Source organism: Vipera berus, assembly GCF_964194415.1.
Source record: "Vipera berus genome assembly, chromosome: 3".
Lineage (NCBI taxonomy): Eukaryota > Metazoa > Chordata > Lepidosauria > Squamata > Viperidae > Vipera > Vipera berus.
In genome coordinates this window covers 40,628,207-40,647,465 of record NC_138204.1, presented here as the reverse complement: position 1 = coordinate 40,647,465, position 19,259 = coordinate 40,628,207, and the positions used below count along the sequence as shown (strand labels likewise).

Sequence of the window (19,259 nt, the reverse complement as noted above, 5' to 3'; positions counted from 1 at the left end):
ATGTATTGAACGTATCTACTGTTTAATTCTTTTTTAAATTTTGTATTTTCATGTTCTTTTTTAGTTTTTATTGTTGTGAGCCGCCCTGAGTCCTTCGGGAGAAGGGCGGCATATAAATATAATAAATCAAATCAAATCAACCACTTCGGGCTCGATAGATTAGGAAACCCAGCAGGGCAAGTTAAACTGAGAACTTGAAAAAAAGCCCGGAAGATGGCATGGATAAAACACTTGCATATTGTTGCTCAGTAAACACTATCTACATCAGGGGTCTTCAAACTTGGCCCTTTTATGACTTGTGGACTTCAACTCCCAGAATTCCTCAGCCAGCTTTGCTGGCTGAGGAATTCTGGGAGTTGAAGTCCACAAGTCATAAAAGGGCCAAGTTTGAAGACCCCTGATCTACATAGTAAACGCGTATCTATGGTATCTCTGGGAATCGAGGCCAACTGGAAGGAGACTTGATCCTTATGTTTATTTGTGTCGGAATGTATTTATTCCATTGCGGTGGAACATCAATTTCGCGCATCATTAGCACCACATTTTCCCCGTTCATCTCAAGAGTCCTGCCTTCATTAAGCCCACCACACCGAACCCTCATTCGACCCTCCACTTTCGAAAGCAGTGGACTTTCCCTTCCACTGCCCCCCTTTTTTCCTTCTTTAATGGTTTCATCCTCTTGGAGTGGACCAATCATTTCCAACCAACCCCCCCCCCCACACACACACATTTCCCTCCTCTTTCTCTTTTTTGCTTACAACAAATGGTTTCGTCTCCCTTGTTTGGTTGGCGCGCGCGTTCTACAGCGGCCTAGCGACGACTCGCGTCTTATTTCCAACGCCGGCTTGATTTCTCGCGAGATGTTGGGCGTTCTTGCAGTCCAAGATGGAAGCGCCGGATGCGGCTCCTTCGATGGCGGAGACGTGGCTGCGTACTCGGGATGTCCTCCTGGAAGGGCCTGAAGATTTTGGGTCGCTGCTTCTTTCAGCCCCAGTTCTGGAAGGGCTGAAAGCGGCGGGGTTCTTAAGGCCCTCTCCGGTGCAGCTCAAAGCTATTCCGCTAGGCCGTTGCGGTTTAGGTGAGATGGGGGTTGTAGGGAGGCTTCGGGCTACGGTGGTGCGGCGGTGTAAATCTATGAGTGGACAAACATGCTTAGGAAAGGTGAAAACTTTTGGAAGAGGGCCGCGCCTCTTCTTGCAGGCTGGCTCTTCAGCGGTTAGAAAACCTTTCTTGTATCAAGCAAGCGCATCGCTTTAAGGATAACTGGTTGGAATTTACTGCAGCCTAATACATTGGGGGTGCAGTTATGGATTTCTTGTGTTTCTGCTTATGTGTATTGAGCCTAAAATTTCCGTTGCTATGCGATAAAGTTGTAAATTGACTTTTGCCCCATTTTATGACCTTTCTTGCCACAATTAAGTGAATCGCTGCAGCTATTTAGTAACAGGGCTGTTAAGTGACATTTCCAAACGAGTTCAAGAGAAAGTAATATCTCTGATGGGCTCCAGAGATTCCAGTGTAATTGGCGATACAGGTAGACCTCGCTTTACGACCAAAATTGAGCCTAAAATTTCCGTTGCTATGCGATAAAGTTGTAAATTGACTTTTGCCCCATTTTATGACCTTTCTTGCCACAATTAAGTGAATCGCTGCAGCTATTTAGTAACAGGGCTGTTAAGTGACATTTCCAAACGAGTTCAAGAGAAAGTAATATCTATGATGGGCTCCAGAGATTCCAGTGTAATTGGCGATACAGGTAGACCTCGCTTTACGACCAAAATTGAGCCTAAAATTTCCGTTGCTATACGAGAAAGTTGTAAATTGACTTTTGCCCCATTTTATGACCTTTCTTGCCACAATTAAGTGAATCGCTGCAGCTATTTAGTAACAGGGCTGTTAAGTGACTCTGGCTTCCCTGATGATTTTATTTGTCAGAAGGTCACAAAGAAGTGATCACATGATTCCTGGACACTGCAACCATCTAAATTGGGTCCCCAAGGCCCAGGCATGCTAGCAATCAGTCTGCACAAATAAGGAAAGCCCCATCCGCAGGATGCAGGCAACACACAAAACAACGCCCCCTCTGGTCCACAGAAAAACCTTTCTCCATGGAACCGGTCCCTGGTGCCCAAAAGGTTGGGGACCTCTGTTCTAAATACATGCCAGTTGCCAGCTGTCTCTGAATTTTGATCACATGACTATGGATGCTGCATCAGTCGTAAATGTAAAAAGCGGTTATAAAATATATATTTTTTGTGTGCTGTTTTAACTGAACAGTTGCTAAATGAATTGTAAGTCGAAGACTATTTGTATGTAACAGAAATATTAGGAGGACTTCTTATTAAAGAAAACTGGTGCAGTTTAAGCTTTCAGGGAATCCTAGTTGTATTCCCAGCCCCAAATACTGGTGAAAGAACACTGTCCTTATTTATATATAGTAACCTTTTTGTTCTGACTTTCAGAAGTTATCTTTGATTTTTCTGACATGTATAACTTTTATTTGTCTTTTAGACCTTATTGTGCAAGCAAAATCAGGCACAGGTAAAACCTGTGTGTTTTCTACTATTGCACTTGACTCCCTTATCTTGGAAAGCTCAGTGACTCAGGTACGCGCAATAGTGTTTAAATTCAGACAGGAACATTCATCTCAAAAGCAAATATAACAATCAGCTGTAGTAATATTGTTCTGCGTGCTGTTCTTGAGAAGTATATTCGTAACATTACCTGTGTTTATGTCAAAATTTCCTGACTTGAGTCTTCTTCTAGCTGACTATATAAATGCAATTAATGAAATCAATTACTGATTATCTGACCTCTTCTAAATTGAAGATTAGTATTCTAGATTGTTTGTGTTTGGGGAGGGTTATTCTTGGATAATCTCAAAAACCTAGATGGTGTTCGACCAAAATTTTAGAATTGGCTAGATTAATAAGTAGAAGAAACATTCAAATAAGACAATGCTAAATCATTTCTACGTTGCCAAGAAAGCTACATGAAATAATCCAAGGAATCAGTAGAGGTTGAGCTTGATGTGGTGTGGAAGATATTTTTCTTTTAGTTTTTTCCCCCCAAGCATTTAATTATATTTATTGGCTGATTTGAGAAGAGTAATTTCAATTTTAGTTGATTTTTCCACAGTCAGGTTATAAAATTATATTTGCTTCAGATTCTAGTCTTGGCTCCTACCCGAGAGATTGCTGTGCAGATACATGCAGTAATTACAACTATTGGGATCAAAATGGAAGGTTTGGAATGTCATGTCTTCATTGGAGGAACTCCTTTAAATCAAGATAAAATGAGACTTAAAAAGTGTCATATTGCTGTAGGCTCTCCTGGTAAGGAAACATTGCATTTGTGATATTTTAATCTCATTATTTCATGTGCTGTATAACTAGCAGATTACATCTGTGTGAAATAAAAAAATAATATTCACTTATTGTAGAAAACAATACTTAGATTAGGGTGACCTAATGTGATTTTTTTTCTTAGACTAGGTCACACAAGTTCAGCTCCATTCTTTAACAATGGAAGGTTGCTATGTGCTAATTAGTTGTCTATCACTTGTCTCAACCTATGTCCCAAGATTATTGGAAAAAGGATGTTATATATGCTGTATTGAATATCTGGTGAAAAAATGATATATAAGCCTCGTGAAGGAGTGAATAACAACATTGTACACATTAATCTGGAGAAACTACAGGTAGTTCTTGTTTAGCAGGACTTGTTTAGTGACAGTTCACTACAGTTGTGAGGAAAAAGTAACTGTGATCAGTCTTTGGATTTACAACTTTCACGTGTGTATAAAAACTGAAGATCATAAGCACAGTTTTATTTTGACTTAGTGACCACTTCATTTAATGACCAAGATGCTCGTTCAAATAGTGGTTGCTAAACAAGGACTTTCTACCTATGTTTCATTGCTCTTTTCTTCCTTATTGCTTCTTTTTTTTCCTCAAGGTCGCATTAAACAACTTATAGAGCTGGACTATTTGAATACATCCAGCATTCGTCTTTTCATTCTTGATGAAGCAGACAAGCTTCTAGAAGAAGGCAGCTTCCAGGAACAAGTCAAGTAAGTGTAATTACACATAATTTCTTTTATGTGTAAATATAAATATATAACATAAATATAACAGTCTGAGAAATTCATGAATAGGCTTGGAATAAATATGGGAGTACAATCTAAAATGTAATCCTGGAAAGGCCTAAGTTTTGTGCCTAAGGGATTTTTCAGTATTTGTAAACTGCCTACTTGATAACAAAGAAACAAAGACCTTCCAGAATACAAAGAGAATTGGGGCCATGTGTCTCTGAGGTCAGTATATTCCACAACGTGGGAGCCGTTATTTGATAAACTTCCTTTTATCTCACTTTAAGTTCTTTTTCTCAGTGCTTGGACATAATAGCATCCTGGTTAGCAAGGTAGTCAAATGAAACAGATTGTTGTATGTCTTGTCATCCTTAGGTTTATTGTCTTTCTGAGGAGCTGGGGCAAAACTTTTAAGAATACGAATGACCACCATTGTTTATACTGCCTCCGTGCACATTATCATAAGAGTTTTTGTTTTGCCTGCCAGAATTGGCAAAGTTTGGCTGCGTTAGAGTCACTCCTCAGTATTTTCTTTTTTAATTTCTTAGTACTTTTTCATATTGCTGATATACTTTAGTGTTTTGCTTTGAAGATCTTTACTTGAATCAGCAAAGCACATCATAAAGCAATATCTTCTGATGTGAAACTGTTTTATACTTACCGTTATCTTTGTTGCACTGGATATCCATGTAATCATCTATATGGATGATCCATATTGTATAGATCAGGGGTCTTCAAACTTGACCCTTTTATGACACGTGGACTTCAACTTCCAGAATTCCTCAGCCAGGCACGCTGGCTGAGGAATTCTGAGAGTCGAAGTCCACAAGTCATAAAAGGGCCAAGTTTGAAGACCATGGTATAGATTGGGGTCAGCAACCTGCGGCTCCGGAGCCGCATGCTGCTCTTTCATCCTTCTGCTGTGGCTCCCAGTCCTTCGCCACCTAAAAAAAAAGTTCAATCAATTCCAACTTCTCACGGAAAAAAAGATCTTGTGAAGCTGAAATTGATTGAAATTTTTTTTAGTCCCACAAGCAAAAGAAGTTTGTGGGTAGTCCAACAAATAAAAGAAATTTGTGGGACTGCCCACAAGCTTCTTTTGTTTGTAAGTCTGCACAGGGCGGTGGAGGAAGTGACGGAGCACCACGTCGAAGCTGGAAAGAAAGTGCTGTGTGGGTCCAATCGGGGACGCAGAATGGGTGTTTTCTGCCAAGCATCTTGTATGGAGCCGGGGAAACAGGCCAGGTGGAGGGAGCTGCCAATTCCACTGCCATGAGGCTTTTCAGATTCCCCCCAGTGGCCGTGATCCCCCCATCCAGCCACCATTGCCTGACCTACCCCTCACTTGGCCGGCTGGCTGGCACAAAGCCTCAATGCTCTTCTCCTCGTTTTCCCCTCTCTGCTCCATCCGAGTTGAAGAAAGCGGAGGCACAGCAGCGGGATTGCTCTCAAGGCGGGCGCACATGAGTGAGCAGCGTACCTGGCTCTTATTGTTTGAGAGCAATTCCTCTGCTGCGCCTCCACTTTTCTTCAACTCGGATGGAGCTGAGGAGCCATTGGGGGCCTCTTGAGTGGGAAGGATGAGCTTTGCTGCTGGGCCATGCCTGGGCTATGCCTTGCTGCTGCCTCCCAAACTCCACCTCTGGTGCTGGGGAAAGCTGCAGTGGCAGGGTGCTCTGCATGGGGGAGGTAGGTGAAAGTGGCGGCAGGAGAGAAAAGCGGCGGCAGGAGGGTGCTCCGTGCAGGGGAAGTAGGGAAAAGCAGTGGCAGGGCATGCTCCACATGGGGGAGGTAGGAGGGGAAAGCAGTGGCAGGGCACGCTCTGGTGGGGGAGGTAGGGAAAAGTGGTAGCAGCAGGGCGCTCTGCGCAGCGGAAGTAGGGAAAAGTGGCAGCAGGGCGCGCTCCGCGCAGGGGAGATAAAAACAAAAAGCAGCAGCAGGGCACTCCATGTGGGGGAGTTGGGAAAGAAAACTGGCGAAAGGGCACGCTCCGTGCAGGGGAGGTAGAGGAAGAAAGCAGCAGTGGCAGGGTGCTCCACGTGGGAGGGGAGGTAAGCAGCAGTAGCGGTGGAGTGCTGGGGGCGGGGGGGGAAGCAGCAGGGTTTTGTGGCTCCCGGTGTTTTCTGTAGGAAAGGGGTCCAAACAGCTCTTTGAGTGTTTAAGGTTGCCGACCCCTGGCATAGATCATCCATGCAATACTGCTTATTGATATTTGAAGCAATTGAAATTAATATGAGTGTATATGCATGCCCTGCCCCCACACACATTAATTGGTCCAAAATATTTACTGTGAATTGTGGTTTTTTTTCCCTTCATATCGTAGTTGGATTTATTCTTCTCTACCAGCCAATAAGCAGATGTTGGCAGTTTCAGCCACCTACCCTGAATCCTTAGCTAATAATTTGGCTAAATACATGAGAGAACCAACGTTTGTGAAGCTGAATCCTACTGACCCAAGTCTCATTGGTAAATGAGTTATTTTTATTTTTGTACAAATATCCAGTATTTATGGAATTGATGATTAAATGTGCATCATATAGGTCATATTCTGTGCAACTGTTTTATGTAGTAACACTACAACCATATATTGTGGTGCAAATATATTGTTAAATTTGTATCCTTGTCAAGTCATTGATTTTACATATGATATATAAGCCTTTTCTGTTTTGGTTAGGATTGAAGCAATACTATAAAGTTGTGAATTCTTACCCATTACCTCATAAAATCTTTGAGGAGAAGGCTGAGCATTTACAGGAGCTTTTCAGGAAAATACCGTTCAACCAGGCCTTGGTTTTTTCAAATCTACATAGCCGGTATTCTGAATTTTATTTTGTTTTTAAATCTGAAAAAGTTCAAACAAAAATTTGGGGGGTTGGTAGTTGTGCATTAAGTGAATGTCAAATGCATATAATATTGAGGGAAAAGAAAAGGATTAGGGTTTTGCTTAAAAAATGTTTGGAAGAAGTGCTTTGGTCCTCACCCATGCACAGTATTCCTACTATTCAGTAAAGCAACTCACATTTTTTCAGACTTTTGTTTTAATAAGTAGCATAGAGATTGTGTGGTGAAAGCTTGTCTTCCAATCATTTTCAAAGCATCCATAGCCCTAGCAAATATAGTTAAGACTGCTGGGCCCCTTAATTTATAGAGCTGAGATGTTTGATCATTAAAAGCTAAGCACATTGCATAAGACTCAATATTCTTCTCTAAAAAACTTTTTTTTAAAAGAATCTGCCTCATTTTAATGAATTAAAAAATCAAGAGTTTATTACTAATAGAGCAGATGAAGCTGTCAGAGAAAAAATTTTCACAGTGTAATATCTTCATAAAAAGCAATATGGTTTTATCTAAGTAGTCACTTTGTTTAATATTCTGCCACATTCTTCTCAATTTAAATAACTGGCGAAGAAAACTATTATGACAGGAAATATATGTGTGTATATAGAAGTCTCTGACATTTTATTTTTCTCTTTTTATTTTAAAAGAGCTCAACACTTGGCAGATATATTGTCATCCAAAGGTTTTCCTGCTGAGTGTATTTCAGGTAAGCTTGTAGATTTGTTATTTTGTTGAGCATTGTGTATACAAAATTTGTTATTTTTAAAGGTACACGCCTGTAAATTCAGTAAGTTTTCCTCCTGAGTAAATATAACAGTGTTAATGTAGTTTTCCAGTTGTAATCCCATTCACCTTCTTGTGCTCCTCTCACTATTCCTGGAATGTCTGTTCTTGAGATGGGTGCGGATTTGAGCATGTGCAAGGTGTTGAACCCACTGACTGGAAATTCCATTGTGAAATAGAAACGTACTGTTAGGGCATCATTGTTAGAAAATGGGAGACTATGAGCTTTAGTCTCATCTCGGGCACAAAATTAGCTATGTGACCCTAGACTTCTTTTCTAACAATTTTTTTATATTCTTACCAGGTTCATTTCTAAGGTATACTTTAAATGTTTTAAATTAAATTCTGCTCTCAGCATTCTTGCCAAAAAGTTCTTGCCTGACAGTTAAATATAAATTTATTGAAATTTACTGATGACTAAATGTTATTGCTTTCTTCAAGTTGGAGGTCAGCCAGTTTTCTTAAGAATTCAGTTCATGTATTTCCTTCACTTTTCTTTTTCATTGTTTATTTATTTTTGCTTTTCTAGGCAGTATGAATCAGAACCAGCGACTTGATGCCATGGCTAAGCTGAAGCAGTTTCATTGCAGAGTGTTAATTTCAACAGATTTGGTTAGTTCTCCTAGTTAGTTTTTGTAGCTAATAACATTACTTAATACATGTATATATATATATTTAAACATTGTAGACAAAAAGGTTTGTCAGCTCGCTGGTACTGTGTCCAATGTTTTTAAATAATAAATTTAATAAAAAATTTAAAAAAAAAAAAAAAACATTACTTAATACAAGATTAATCCAAGGGATCTAGAAATGTTAACCATAACTAACATCCTGTTTTCCAGCAATAGAGCATTATTATATAAAAATTTTCATATCTGAAGTTTTCCATATCTATCTATTCCTTTTGCATTTTACTACACCATTTTTGCAGTATTTGTAGCAAGAGAAAGATACAATACTAACTCTAGATTTAATTCTAATTTATAATAAACGTTAAATCTAATTTATAATAAACATTGAATATTTGAATATTTCTAAATACAGTTGATTTTTTTTCTGGATAGTGCCTGCTGTCCTCAGTGGAACTTTTACAAGCATATGCTTTTATAGAGTGTAGCCTGTTGTATTAAGGAAACTCTTTTTGAACTGGAGCACTTGCATTTGACCCAAGTCAAATAGCAGGGGTGTCAAACTCGTAATGTCGTGTGACGTGTCGTGATGTATCATGACTTTCCATTGCTGGCAATGGGGTTGGCATGGTTCCGGCAGCTTAACACCCCTGCTTTATAGCATTGTAATGTGGGGAAAAAAGTCTGAGAAGACAACTTCTCTAATTTGCTTGGCTTAGCTCCTATTCATAAACACTTCGCTGTTTCTTTTGTTGCAGACTTCCCGTGGAATTGATGCTGAGAAGGTGAATCTGGTTGTTAACTTAGATGTGCCTTTGGATTGGGAAACATATATGCATCGGATTGGTAGAGCTGGACGCTTTGGTAAACACTCTTTTGAGTTATTACTTTGTAAAATGGGCCAATTTTTTGTCCAACTGATCTTAATCTCTGCTTTATTGTAGGAACTTTAGGATTAGCTGTGACATACTGCTGTCGTGGAGAGGAAGAAAATATGATGATGAAAATTGCACAAAAATGTAATCTTCAGCTTCTTTCTTTACCAGGTAAGAATTATTCTTGTACATAATCATAATTTTATGAATTAAAGTGCCTTTGAAAATGGTGTCTCAGAGATGATCACAATTAAATGGTAATAGTGTACTAGTGTATTGTTAACTATGCATTTATAGTCCTTTTTCTCAGAATCCTAATATTTAATGAAAGTTTTTTTTTCAATGGAGGAATTACTGGAGTTACACATTTCACATGATGAAGAACATCAATGCATATTGCAAATAACTAAATGTGAATATTTTTCATTGTCAGTTGCACAATTGTACAATAAGTTATCACAAACACTTTGAACATTTTACATTGGTGCTAGAGAAACAGTTCACTTTACCTACTAAAAGTATGTTTGGAATTGGTTTAAAACAAGGTAGAGAGAAATTCTGTTAATTTTAGCAGCTAACTACACTTACTAGAGGATGGAGAATATTTTCTTATGGGTATCAGGAATGACATCCAAATTCATTAGCCTGCACTTTGAGAGGTAAGAGGAATTGAATTATATCATTGTATTTGTTCTATATCACTGTGTACAATCTGGCAATGCTTTTGTTTGTCTTTCCTCCTTTTAAAATGAATACTTGTAACAATTAAACGTATATCTGCTATGTATTGTATTTAAAACATGCTTCACTTAAGTTTTGTGTTTCCAGATTCTGAATTTTTCACTTTAAGATAGTGGAGTCTGAAAAATAAAAACATAGATTTTAAATAATTTAAACATTGAAATTATGGTATGTTATCAGATGATTCAGTCACTCATGGCTGATTTTATTTTTCTTTTCCTTGAAGAAACTTTGCCACCAGAGCTGCTGGAACATTTTGAAGGAGGGCATGTAGAAGTCACTGCTGTTTCATATCCCAATGCATCTCCTCATACATGTCTGTTGCCATTTAAAAGGCCAGAAGGGATTAGGCAACACCCAACAATAAGTGCTAGTACAGAGGTCACTGCTTGTGATAATTCTCCAGTAGCCAAGCCAAAACAAGGTTTCAAACAAAAGCTGCTTAAAAATAGAACAGAACATCCCAAAACAACAATGAATAGAAATAAACATGAAAATATCCCACTGGGAAAACATCAAGTGGAACCTGATTGTGAATCTGCAGTGCACAATAATGAACAGGTGGACAAAGAAAGTTTAAAGAACATGCTTCCTAAAATCCCTTGCCTGTCATCTTTTAAGAATGAGGATTCTGTCTGCATATGGAGCATGATGGAATTTATTGAGGATTATGAATATTTCATTAAGGAAGGTTTGGAGAGAGATGTAGAGATTATAAGAACTTATGTAAACCCTAGAAACCAAGATAAACAGTTAGATTCTTTAGATTTAGTAGGAATGGAATCCAGTAAGTATGTGGCAGCAACAACTGGGACATTGGCTGGAGAATATGATAGTGATAGTAGGTCTTGTAGTTCTGAATCATCCATATGTAGCCAAGAGAATCAGTCCTGCATCAAGACCTCTTCTATGCAGCAAAGAGATAATAGTATACTGCCAACAGATGAGATACATCTTCAGCAATCCAGTCCTGCCCTTAAGCAAAAGCAATTTCAAGACACCTTTCTAATTCCAAAGAAGATGAAAGGGAACGTGAAACAGAGTAAACAGATCAAGCGTGACCACTATCACGCCAATCACCCCTTCAAGACTGAATTTATAGAAGAGGCATCCCAAAGCAAAAACGCTCCTTTTCCTCACAATGAGAATTTAAGTCCTGAAGAATACTGGAGAGGATATTACCGGGCATGGCGGAAGCATTATATCGAAGCTTCTCATTTATATTACCAAAGATATCAGAGACCATTAAACATGCTGACTGCTTATCATGCCAATGCAATCTACCTGGAAGAGCTGTTGAAGAAAGATAGGTAATATTAATAGTAGTGTGTGTCTCGTCATACCTAAATGATATTTTATGTATAGGTATCTTAAGTGACTTGTATTCTATGTAATTTTCATTTGATTTTGTATATATTTCAATCAAATCATTTTGCTAATAAACTTGACAAGAAATAATGTCATTTTGTTAGTAGCTATTGCAATGTTGTGTTTATGTATTAGAATGGGTGGCGAACCTATGGCACGCGTGCCACAGGTGGCACGTGGAGCCGTCCCTGTGGGCACACATGCCATCACCCCAGAATGGGGCGGGGCCAGGCTCCTCCCCTCCGCTTCTCCACGTCGCCTGTGCTCTTTTTCTCTGCACTCTTTGAGTTGGAGCAGGTGCAAGAGCTGGGCGGATCAGGGCTGGATGGTGGAAGCAGCTGCCAGTGTGAATCCAGGTAAGACTGCAGAGCGATTTTGCAGGGGCCCCCCCATGGCCAATCAGGGCGGCAGAAGCCTTTTACAAGCCTCTGGAGCTCGGATCGGGCCACTGGGGTGCTGCAAAATCACCCCATGGCCGTGGATTCGAGCTCGGGAAGGAAGGCAGGGTAATCCATGCAGGGGGTGGGGGTGAGAAAATGGTGGCGGTGGCACCGTGATCCGTGCGGGGGAAAGAAACGGTGGTGGCGGCAAGGAGATCCATGCGGTGGGGGAGAACGGCGGCACGGCGATTCATGGGAATGGGGAAAAGGAAATCCGTGTGGTGGGTGGGGGGGAACAATGGTGGCACGGTGATCTGTGCGGCAGCTTGGGGCAACAATCTTCCCTCCCCCTGCCATGGCAGGCAACTCACCATGCTGTGGGCCATGCCCGGAATCCCTGGACAGCCACCGTGTGGTGGCGAAGAGACAGTCCGGCTTCCCCTCTTCGCTGCTGGCCGTCTGGGCTCTCTGGCCCAGCGCTCACCCTCCCACTGTAGGAGAAAGAGCCTGGAGGGAACGGAAGAGTTTGGAGCAAACGGGGGAGGGGATGTACGAATGCACCAAGGAGAGAGCCTGGAGGGAACGGAGGAGCTTGGAGCGGATGGGGAATGTGCGAATGCATGGAGGAGAGAGCCTGGAGGGAACGGAAGAGAAAGCTTGAAGCGAAGGGTGGGGGGGGAAATGTGTGAATGCACAGAAGAGAAAGAAAGAGCCTGGAGGGAACGGCGGGGGGGGGGGGAATGTATGAATGCAGGGAAGAGAAAGAGCCTGGAGGGAATGGAAGAGAGAGCTTGGAGCGAATGGGAGGGGATATGCGAATACACGGAGGAGAGAGAGCCTGGAGGGAATGGAAGAGCTTGGAGTGAACACGGGTGGGTGGGAATGTGCGAATGCACGGAAGAGAAAGCCTGGAGGGAATGGAAGAGCTTGGAGTGAATGGGGGGAATGTGCGAATGCACGGAGAGAGCCTGGAGGGAATGGAAGAGAAAGTTTGGAGCGAATGGGGAATGTGCGAATGTACGGAGGTGAAAGAGCCTGGAGGGAACCACAGAGAGAGCTTGGAGCTGGGGGGGGGGATGTACAGAGCAGAAAGTATTCATTCACACTTCCTGCCCCTCCCCCCTTGCTCCAAGCTGTTTCTGCTCCATTCACGCTTCCTGGGCACAGAGGGGGAGGGAAGGAAGGAAGGAAGGAACAATGGGAGGAAGGAAGGAAGGAAGGAAGGGACAATGGGAGGGAGGAAGGAAGAAAGGAAGGGACAGTGGGAGGGAGGAAGGAAGGAAGAGACAATGAGAAGGAAGGAAGGAGATAGGAATGAGAAAGGGTGGCAGGCAAGGAAGGAGGGGAGGGGAAAGAAAGGAAGGAGATGGGAATGAGAAGGAGAGGCACATGACCCCTGTGGATGCTGCAATGGTCATAAGTGAAAAATGGTCATAAGCCACTTTATTCATTGCCTTTTTAACTTCAGTCACTGTTGTAAGTCAGGGACTACTGTACTTTATCACTTTTTTTTCCTTTTTTGGGGTGGTGGGTCATCATGTTTTTGACACCTTGCTAGGCGACTGGAAAAGCCCTGAGTTAGAGTACTTGGATTGCAGCTGCTTTCTTGCAGGTATTTGGAGTGGCGTGGGACCCACAGGTTTTGCAAAGTTAAGTGAGGAACTTGGTTACAACTTATTAGGAAAGATAAAATAGACAACCAAGAATGCTTTATTGACTATTCTTTGTCCAGATTTTATATCAGTTGCATCTGCTAGTACAGACATTCTGCTTCAGATTTCTGTTATTTTCAGCATCTGGTAAAATGAATGAGTACTTTTCCAACAACCTGTAAAATCCAAAGACACTGTGCTTTCATTGTTTAATTCCCCTGTCATACAGTAGTGGCCAAAATTGTGGAAACCTTTTGGGGAAAAATGTACAGTAGAAATGCCACCTTTGGTTAAGTTTCCACCAATTTTTCTTGTAATTTCTTTATAACTGCAGCCTTGTTCACCTAATAATACTATTTTACATTGCTTTCTGGGCAACCAGTCAACTCTTTGCACCATTACTTTAATTTTATTACATTTTACAAACTCTGAAAGAACACAAAAAAACACAACCAAACTTGATAGTGATCACATAAACACACTGACAAATGTCCTACTCTCAGCTTCCATACATGACAATAATTGAATTCTACTGTGATCTGATTGGCTTATTGCCAAAACAAGATGAGGAGCCTCTTGCCCACTGTCCCACCCGCCAGAGACCCCCTGGATCTCCCCCAACCCTGTCTGGCCCCCACAGGCATCCCTCAGGAGCAACACTGAGGTAGCCACACCCACCCATGCTGCCATGACTACCATAGCCACGCCCACTCAGTGGGCCACGCCCACCTGGCACCTGGCGATGCATAAGTGGGTTTTGGGTTGTAGTTTGGGCACTCGGTCTCTAAAAGGTTCGCCACCACAGTATTAGAATCAATCTGTGCAATGGTATGTGAAGAAGACCTTGGGAGACTGAGCAAAGAGACTGAGATGCCAAGGGAACAGTCAGATAAAAAACAGCATAGTTGTCAATTAGGTAGTGGCGGGGCCAAGAGACTCAGAAGAGAGCCTCCCTATTTTCTCAAGCTGTAAAAGGAGGTGGGGGTGAGGGGAAGAATTGTACTTTCAGACTTGCAAGATTGATGTCAGCCTCATGGGGCAAGCCAGATAAGAATCACAACCAGATGAGCTAATTATACTTTATTGTAAAGCTACATTGACAGAATCTTGCAAAGTCTGAAAGTACAATTCTCGTAAGAATTAAGGCAGGACACCTACACTAAGTTCAATTCACCACCAACATAGCAGGCTGGTTTGACATGAAATGTAGAACAGCATGTTATATGGCTAGGAATTTGGCAAAGAGCAAAATATAATTGTGCCCCATGGGTAATTATGAAGCAATGGGAATATAAATTTCTAAAGCACAAGACAACTCTTTGGCGCTCCTCTTTAAAAAAAACATTCCTGAAAACAGTAAAATCTAGCAAGAACTAATATTTAGAATAAATGAAAAAAGGAACAGTTAAAAATGCAGAAATCAAATTAAAGAAAGATGATAATGAAGTGAGTTCCCATTTTTTTGCAATTATCAGTGTAGTTATAGTTAACCTCTTACTCAATGGTTACAACATTGTTTACATTTTTGTATATATTTCTCCTAAGCATAAAAACTATATATCATAACTTCACTTTTATTGTGTTTCTAAAGATACAACAATGTTTTGGAAGTTGGTAAGTGGGTCAAGATAAGAACATCTTGGAGGCTAGAGTGTCCAAAGAGGAATCGGAGAACCATTGTAGTAGATTGTTTGCTTTTCATTCCACTCCAGTTAATTCTCTAATTAATCTAAAACTTGTGTGACACTATGACTTTATCTCTTTAAAAGAAATTGAGCCCCTGGAGAACACTATATTCTGGATTTATTAAAAGCTAATATAATCCAATAGAAGTTTATTTTGGCTAAACTCTTTACTAATTTTACTTTCTATGTCCACATTTCCCAGGATTGGAATACCAGTATAGTGATCTCAGTATACAAGGAGGTGATTATAGCCACCCAGCAAACTATAGACTGATTAGTCTGATTTCATATTAAGCTAAAATTTATGTAAAACATCTGACAAATTAGAGTACTGGGTCATCAATAACAGCTTGCAGAGGAACAGGCAGGGCATGGAACAGGAATTCCAACAATTGATCATGGGTTTGTATTGGCTTATGTGATAAGTGTGTAAAATAGGTCTACAGGAGACTACTGCCTTTGTATATTTTGATTGGCCTTTTGGTTATATTGATAGAAGCAAACTATTGATTAAGCTAGATCAATTGAATTTGGATAAAAGGTTATTAATTTTGATCATAGCTTTCTTTATATAGGAATACTCCAATTCAGGTTAGGTTCACCCTGGTTGGGCACCTGACAGATATCAAGACTTTGAAAGGGGTAAAACGAGGACGTGTGTTTGCACCTTTACTTTTTAATGTATTTATTAATCTTGTACTTCAGGGGTGTCAAACTCAATTTTATTGAGGGCCGCATCAGCATTGCAGTTGCCCTCAGGGGGCCGGGTGGGTGTGGCCAACTGGGTGGGCGTGGCTAGACTGTGTATGGCCTACTGGGTGGGCATGGCCAGCTCTACATCGTTCGCATCAAGGGTGCCTATGGGGGCCTGGGCAGAAGTGGGACAGAGCTGAGGGTCTCTGGCAGGAGGAGGGTCTCTGGGCCAGGGCCAAGGCAGTGGGGGCCGTTCCCTCACTGTTTCCAGGATGGCTTCGCGGGCCGCATGAAACCACTTCACGGGCCGGATCTGGCCCCCGGGCCTTGTGTTTGACATGTCTGTTGTACTTATAGTTACATTTCAAGTTTGAAATGCTTATTCTTGGGATAGTCTGCCTCTTAAACAGACCAGTTTTTGTAGTTTTCTTCAAACTTTTAGATACAATCACTGTGCTCTTCCAAAAAGTGTGAAAGATAGTTTGTCTTCTCAAAAGAGATATTCCTTTCCTGCAAAATTTTTCATTATTTGAAAAATATTTTTATTGGTCATAAATCTTCATAGACCAGAATGCTGCTTTTTCTTCTTCTTAGTTTCCCGATTTGCTATTATTAAACGTTTATATGAAAATAACAGAGGCAACAGGACAACATCTAGTGGGCTAGGGTTAAATATGAAGGTTTAGTCTGGACTTTATAATGTTCTTAAATCATTGAAAGGATTTTAGAAAGCATTATTTTCATATAATAGCTCTTATGCATGATCTAGACTTTGATAAAACATTTATGATCCCTCTCATTACAATATTCAATAGGTGGTGCTATTGTCACTCTGCTTGTATGTAATCCTGTTCATTTTGTTGCTGAAAACCACATGAAATACCAATTTCTGTATTTAAAAAAACCCCATACATTAATATATTTAGTTTATTTTATCTGCCAAAACAATACTTGTATTGATATCTCCAATTTTACTCTTAAAGAAGTTATACAGTGATTTAACCTGAGATAATGTGTGATTCAAGTTCATTCAGTGAACTTTAGCAGATCTAGTCACTGCTACATTGGCCTTAATGATGAAACATTTTTTTCTGGTTTGTGTTGTCTTACACATAAGTGTGTTTTCTAGTGTGTGTTGTCCTACACATAAGCAAAAAATTTAATCGGAAGTAAAATTATCAGTTAACTCCAAAACGAATTGTCCTGCTTTGTTTTAGATGTTTTATATCCTATTTAAGGTAAAGGTAAAGGTTCCCCCGCACATGCATGCTAGTCGTTTCCAACTCTAGGGGCCGGTGCTCATCTCCGTTTCAAAGCCGAAGAGCCAGCGCTTGTCCAAGGACGTCTCCGTGGTCATGTGGCCGGCATGACTAGACGCCAAAGGCGCATGGAATGCTGTTACCTTCCCACCGTAGTGGTCGCTGTTTTTCTACTTGCATTTTTACGTGCTTTCGAACTGCTAGGTTGGCAGAAGCTGGGACAAGTAACAGGCGCTGAATCTGTTATGCGGTACTTGGGATTTGACCCGCCAAACTGCCAAACCTTCTGATCAACAAGCTCAGCGTCCTAACCCACTGAGCCACTTCTCATAATTCATACTGAGTTGGGTAGATATATAAGTTCTGGTATAAGAGCCAGTTTGTTGTAGTGGTTAAAACAACAGGCTAGAAACCAGTAGACAGTTCTAATGCTGACTTAGGCCCAAAGACAGCTGGGTGACCTTGGGCCAAGCACTCTCTTTCACCCTAGGAAGCAGGCAACGGCAAGCCATTTATGACATCTTTCCAAGAAAATTGCAAGCGCTAGTCCAGAAGGTTTCCAGGTGTGATTGCTGACTCAAAGGTGCAAAAAAATAAATTCTACCCAGAGAATCTTGTCTCCTTATTGCTTATCAAGCTGTGTAGTAGCTGAAACATTGCTATACTCTTCTCTTTCCTTTGCTTTTACTCAGTACAATTAGTTGTTAGTTATAACTCATATTTTTGCATGCTTTTTCTGTGTGCAAGGGCCTGATTTTCTGCTGTGTGTTGTTTTACATTTACAGAAGTAATCATGTCATTCAAATGAATTAACTTTTGTCATGATTATCTATGCACATGTACCATATTTTCTGGCGTATAAGACGACTGGGCGTATAAGACGACCCCCTACATTTCCTGTTAAATTATAGGGTTTGGGCTATACTCGCCGTATAAGACTACCCCTCTTCCAACGCACACCAAATAAAAATTAAAAAACATCAGATTTGATTTTAATATGGTAATTTTAATTCAAATGCTTATGACATGCAGGTACTTAGTAGGAAAACTGTCACTTATAAACATAAGGCTGTTTGTCATCAAAGATGTAAACATAAAACAGCGCAAGTGGATTAAACTTAATAATAATAATAATAATAATAATAATAATAATAATAATAATAATAATAATAATAATAATAATAATAATAATAATAATAAGAAGAAGAAGAAGAAGAAGAAGAAGAAGAAGTTGGAAGGGACCTTGGAGGTCATCTAGTCCAACCCCCTGCTAAGGCAGGAAACCCTATACCATTTCAGACAAATGGCTGTCCAGTCTCTTCTTAAAAACTTCCAGTGTTGGAGCATTCACCACTTCTGGAGGCAGGTTGTTCCACTGGTTAATTGTTCTAACTGTCAGGAAGTTTCTCCTTAGTTCTAGGTTGCTTCTCTCCTTGACTAGTTTCCATCCATTGCTTCTTGTCCTGCTTTCAGGTGCTTTGGAGAATAGTTTGACTCCCTCTTCTTTGTGGCAGCCCCTGAGATATTGGATCACTGCTATCATGTCACCCCTCACCCTTCTCTTCATTAAACTACACATACCCAATTCCAGCAACCCTTTTCCTAATTCACTTTTTCACTTTTTCTAATTCACTCTAAAGCTTTCCCTGCGCAGAGCCTTAAGTAACCCCAGCTGCCTGCAATTAGTGCAGGTTCTCATCCCACCAGGCTCAAGGTTGAGTCAGCCTTCCATCATTCCAAGGTAGGTAAAATGAGGACTCAGATTGTTGGGAAGAATAAGCTGACTTTGTAATAATGCTGCTTGTGTGTGTGGGGGTGAAAGCTCTAATAGGCAGGCATATACATAGAATGAAGGCTATTGCTAAGCACATTGATTTGTGCTTTAAATTGTAAGCCGCCCTGAGTCTTCGGAGAAGGGTGGGATATAAATGGGATTTTAAAAAAAGACCAAATGGGAGATCCACTCCAGGTTTTCCAGCCAGCCCGCCCAGTTCCTGAGTCAAATGTGTCCTTAGAGCTAAGCTGCTGTTCTGGCTATGTATTCCCCACCTGCCTTTCAAATTGCTCCTGCATTCCCAACCTGCCTACAGCTGCTCTTCAACTTTAGAAGGAAAGAAGCCCAGACCCCAGCCTGTAAAAAATCACAAACTGCAGCTTCTACTTCAATTGGTCCCGCTTTCCCTGCGCAGACTAAATGGAAGATCCGCTCCAGGTTTTCCAGCCAGCCCTGTCCCTAAAGTTTCAGCACCCGGCCTATAAGACGACC

At 40.9% G+C, this 19,259-nt stretch overlaps 1 protein-coding gene across 1 annotated transcript; it reads left to right on the top strand.

Moving 5' to 3' along the window:
- The first annotated feature begins 769 nt into the window (after nucleotides 1-769).
- DDX20 (DEAD-box helicase 20) lies at nucleotides 770-11,424 on the top strand. Its single transcript, XM_081322620.1, has 11 exons — nucleotides 770-1,078; nucleotides 2,512-2,606; nucleotides 3,167-3,335; nucleotides 3,958-4,072; nucleotides 6,414-6,556; nucleotides 6,765-6,903; nucleotides 7,576-7,634; nucleotides 8,241-8,323; nucleotides 9,099-9,204; nucleotides 9,285-9,386; nucleotides 10,183-11,424. Exons 1-11 carry the CDS (start codon nucleotides 886-888, stop codon nucleotides 11,268-11,270), a joined length of 2,292 nt encoding a protein of 763 aa, XP_081178746.1. The 5' UTR covers nucleotides 770-885; the 3' UTR covers nucleotides 11,271-11,424.
- The last annotated feature ends 7,835 nt before the right edge of the window (nucleotides 11,425-19,259 follow it).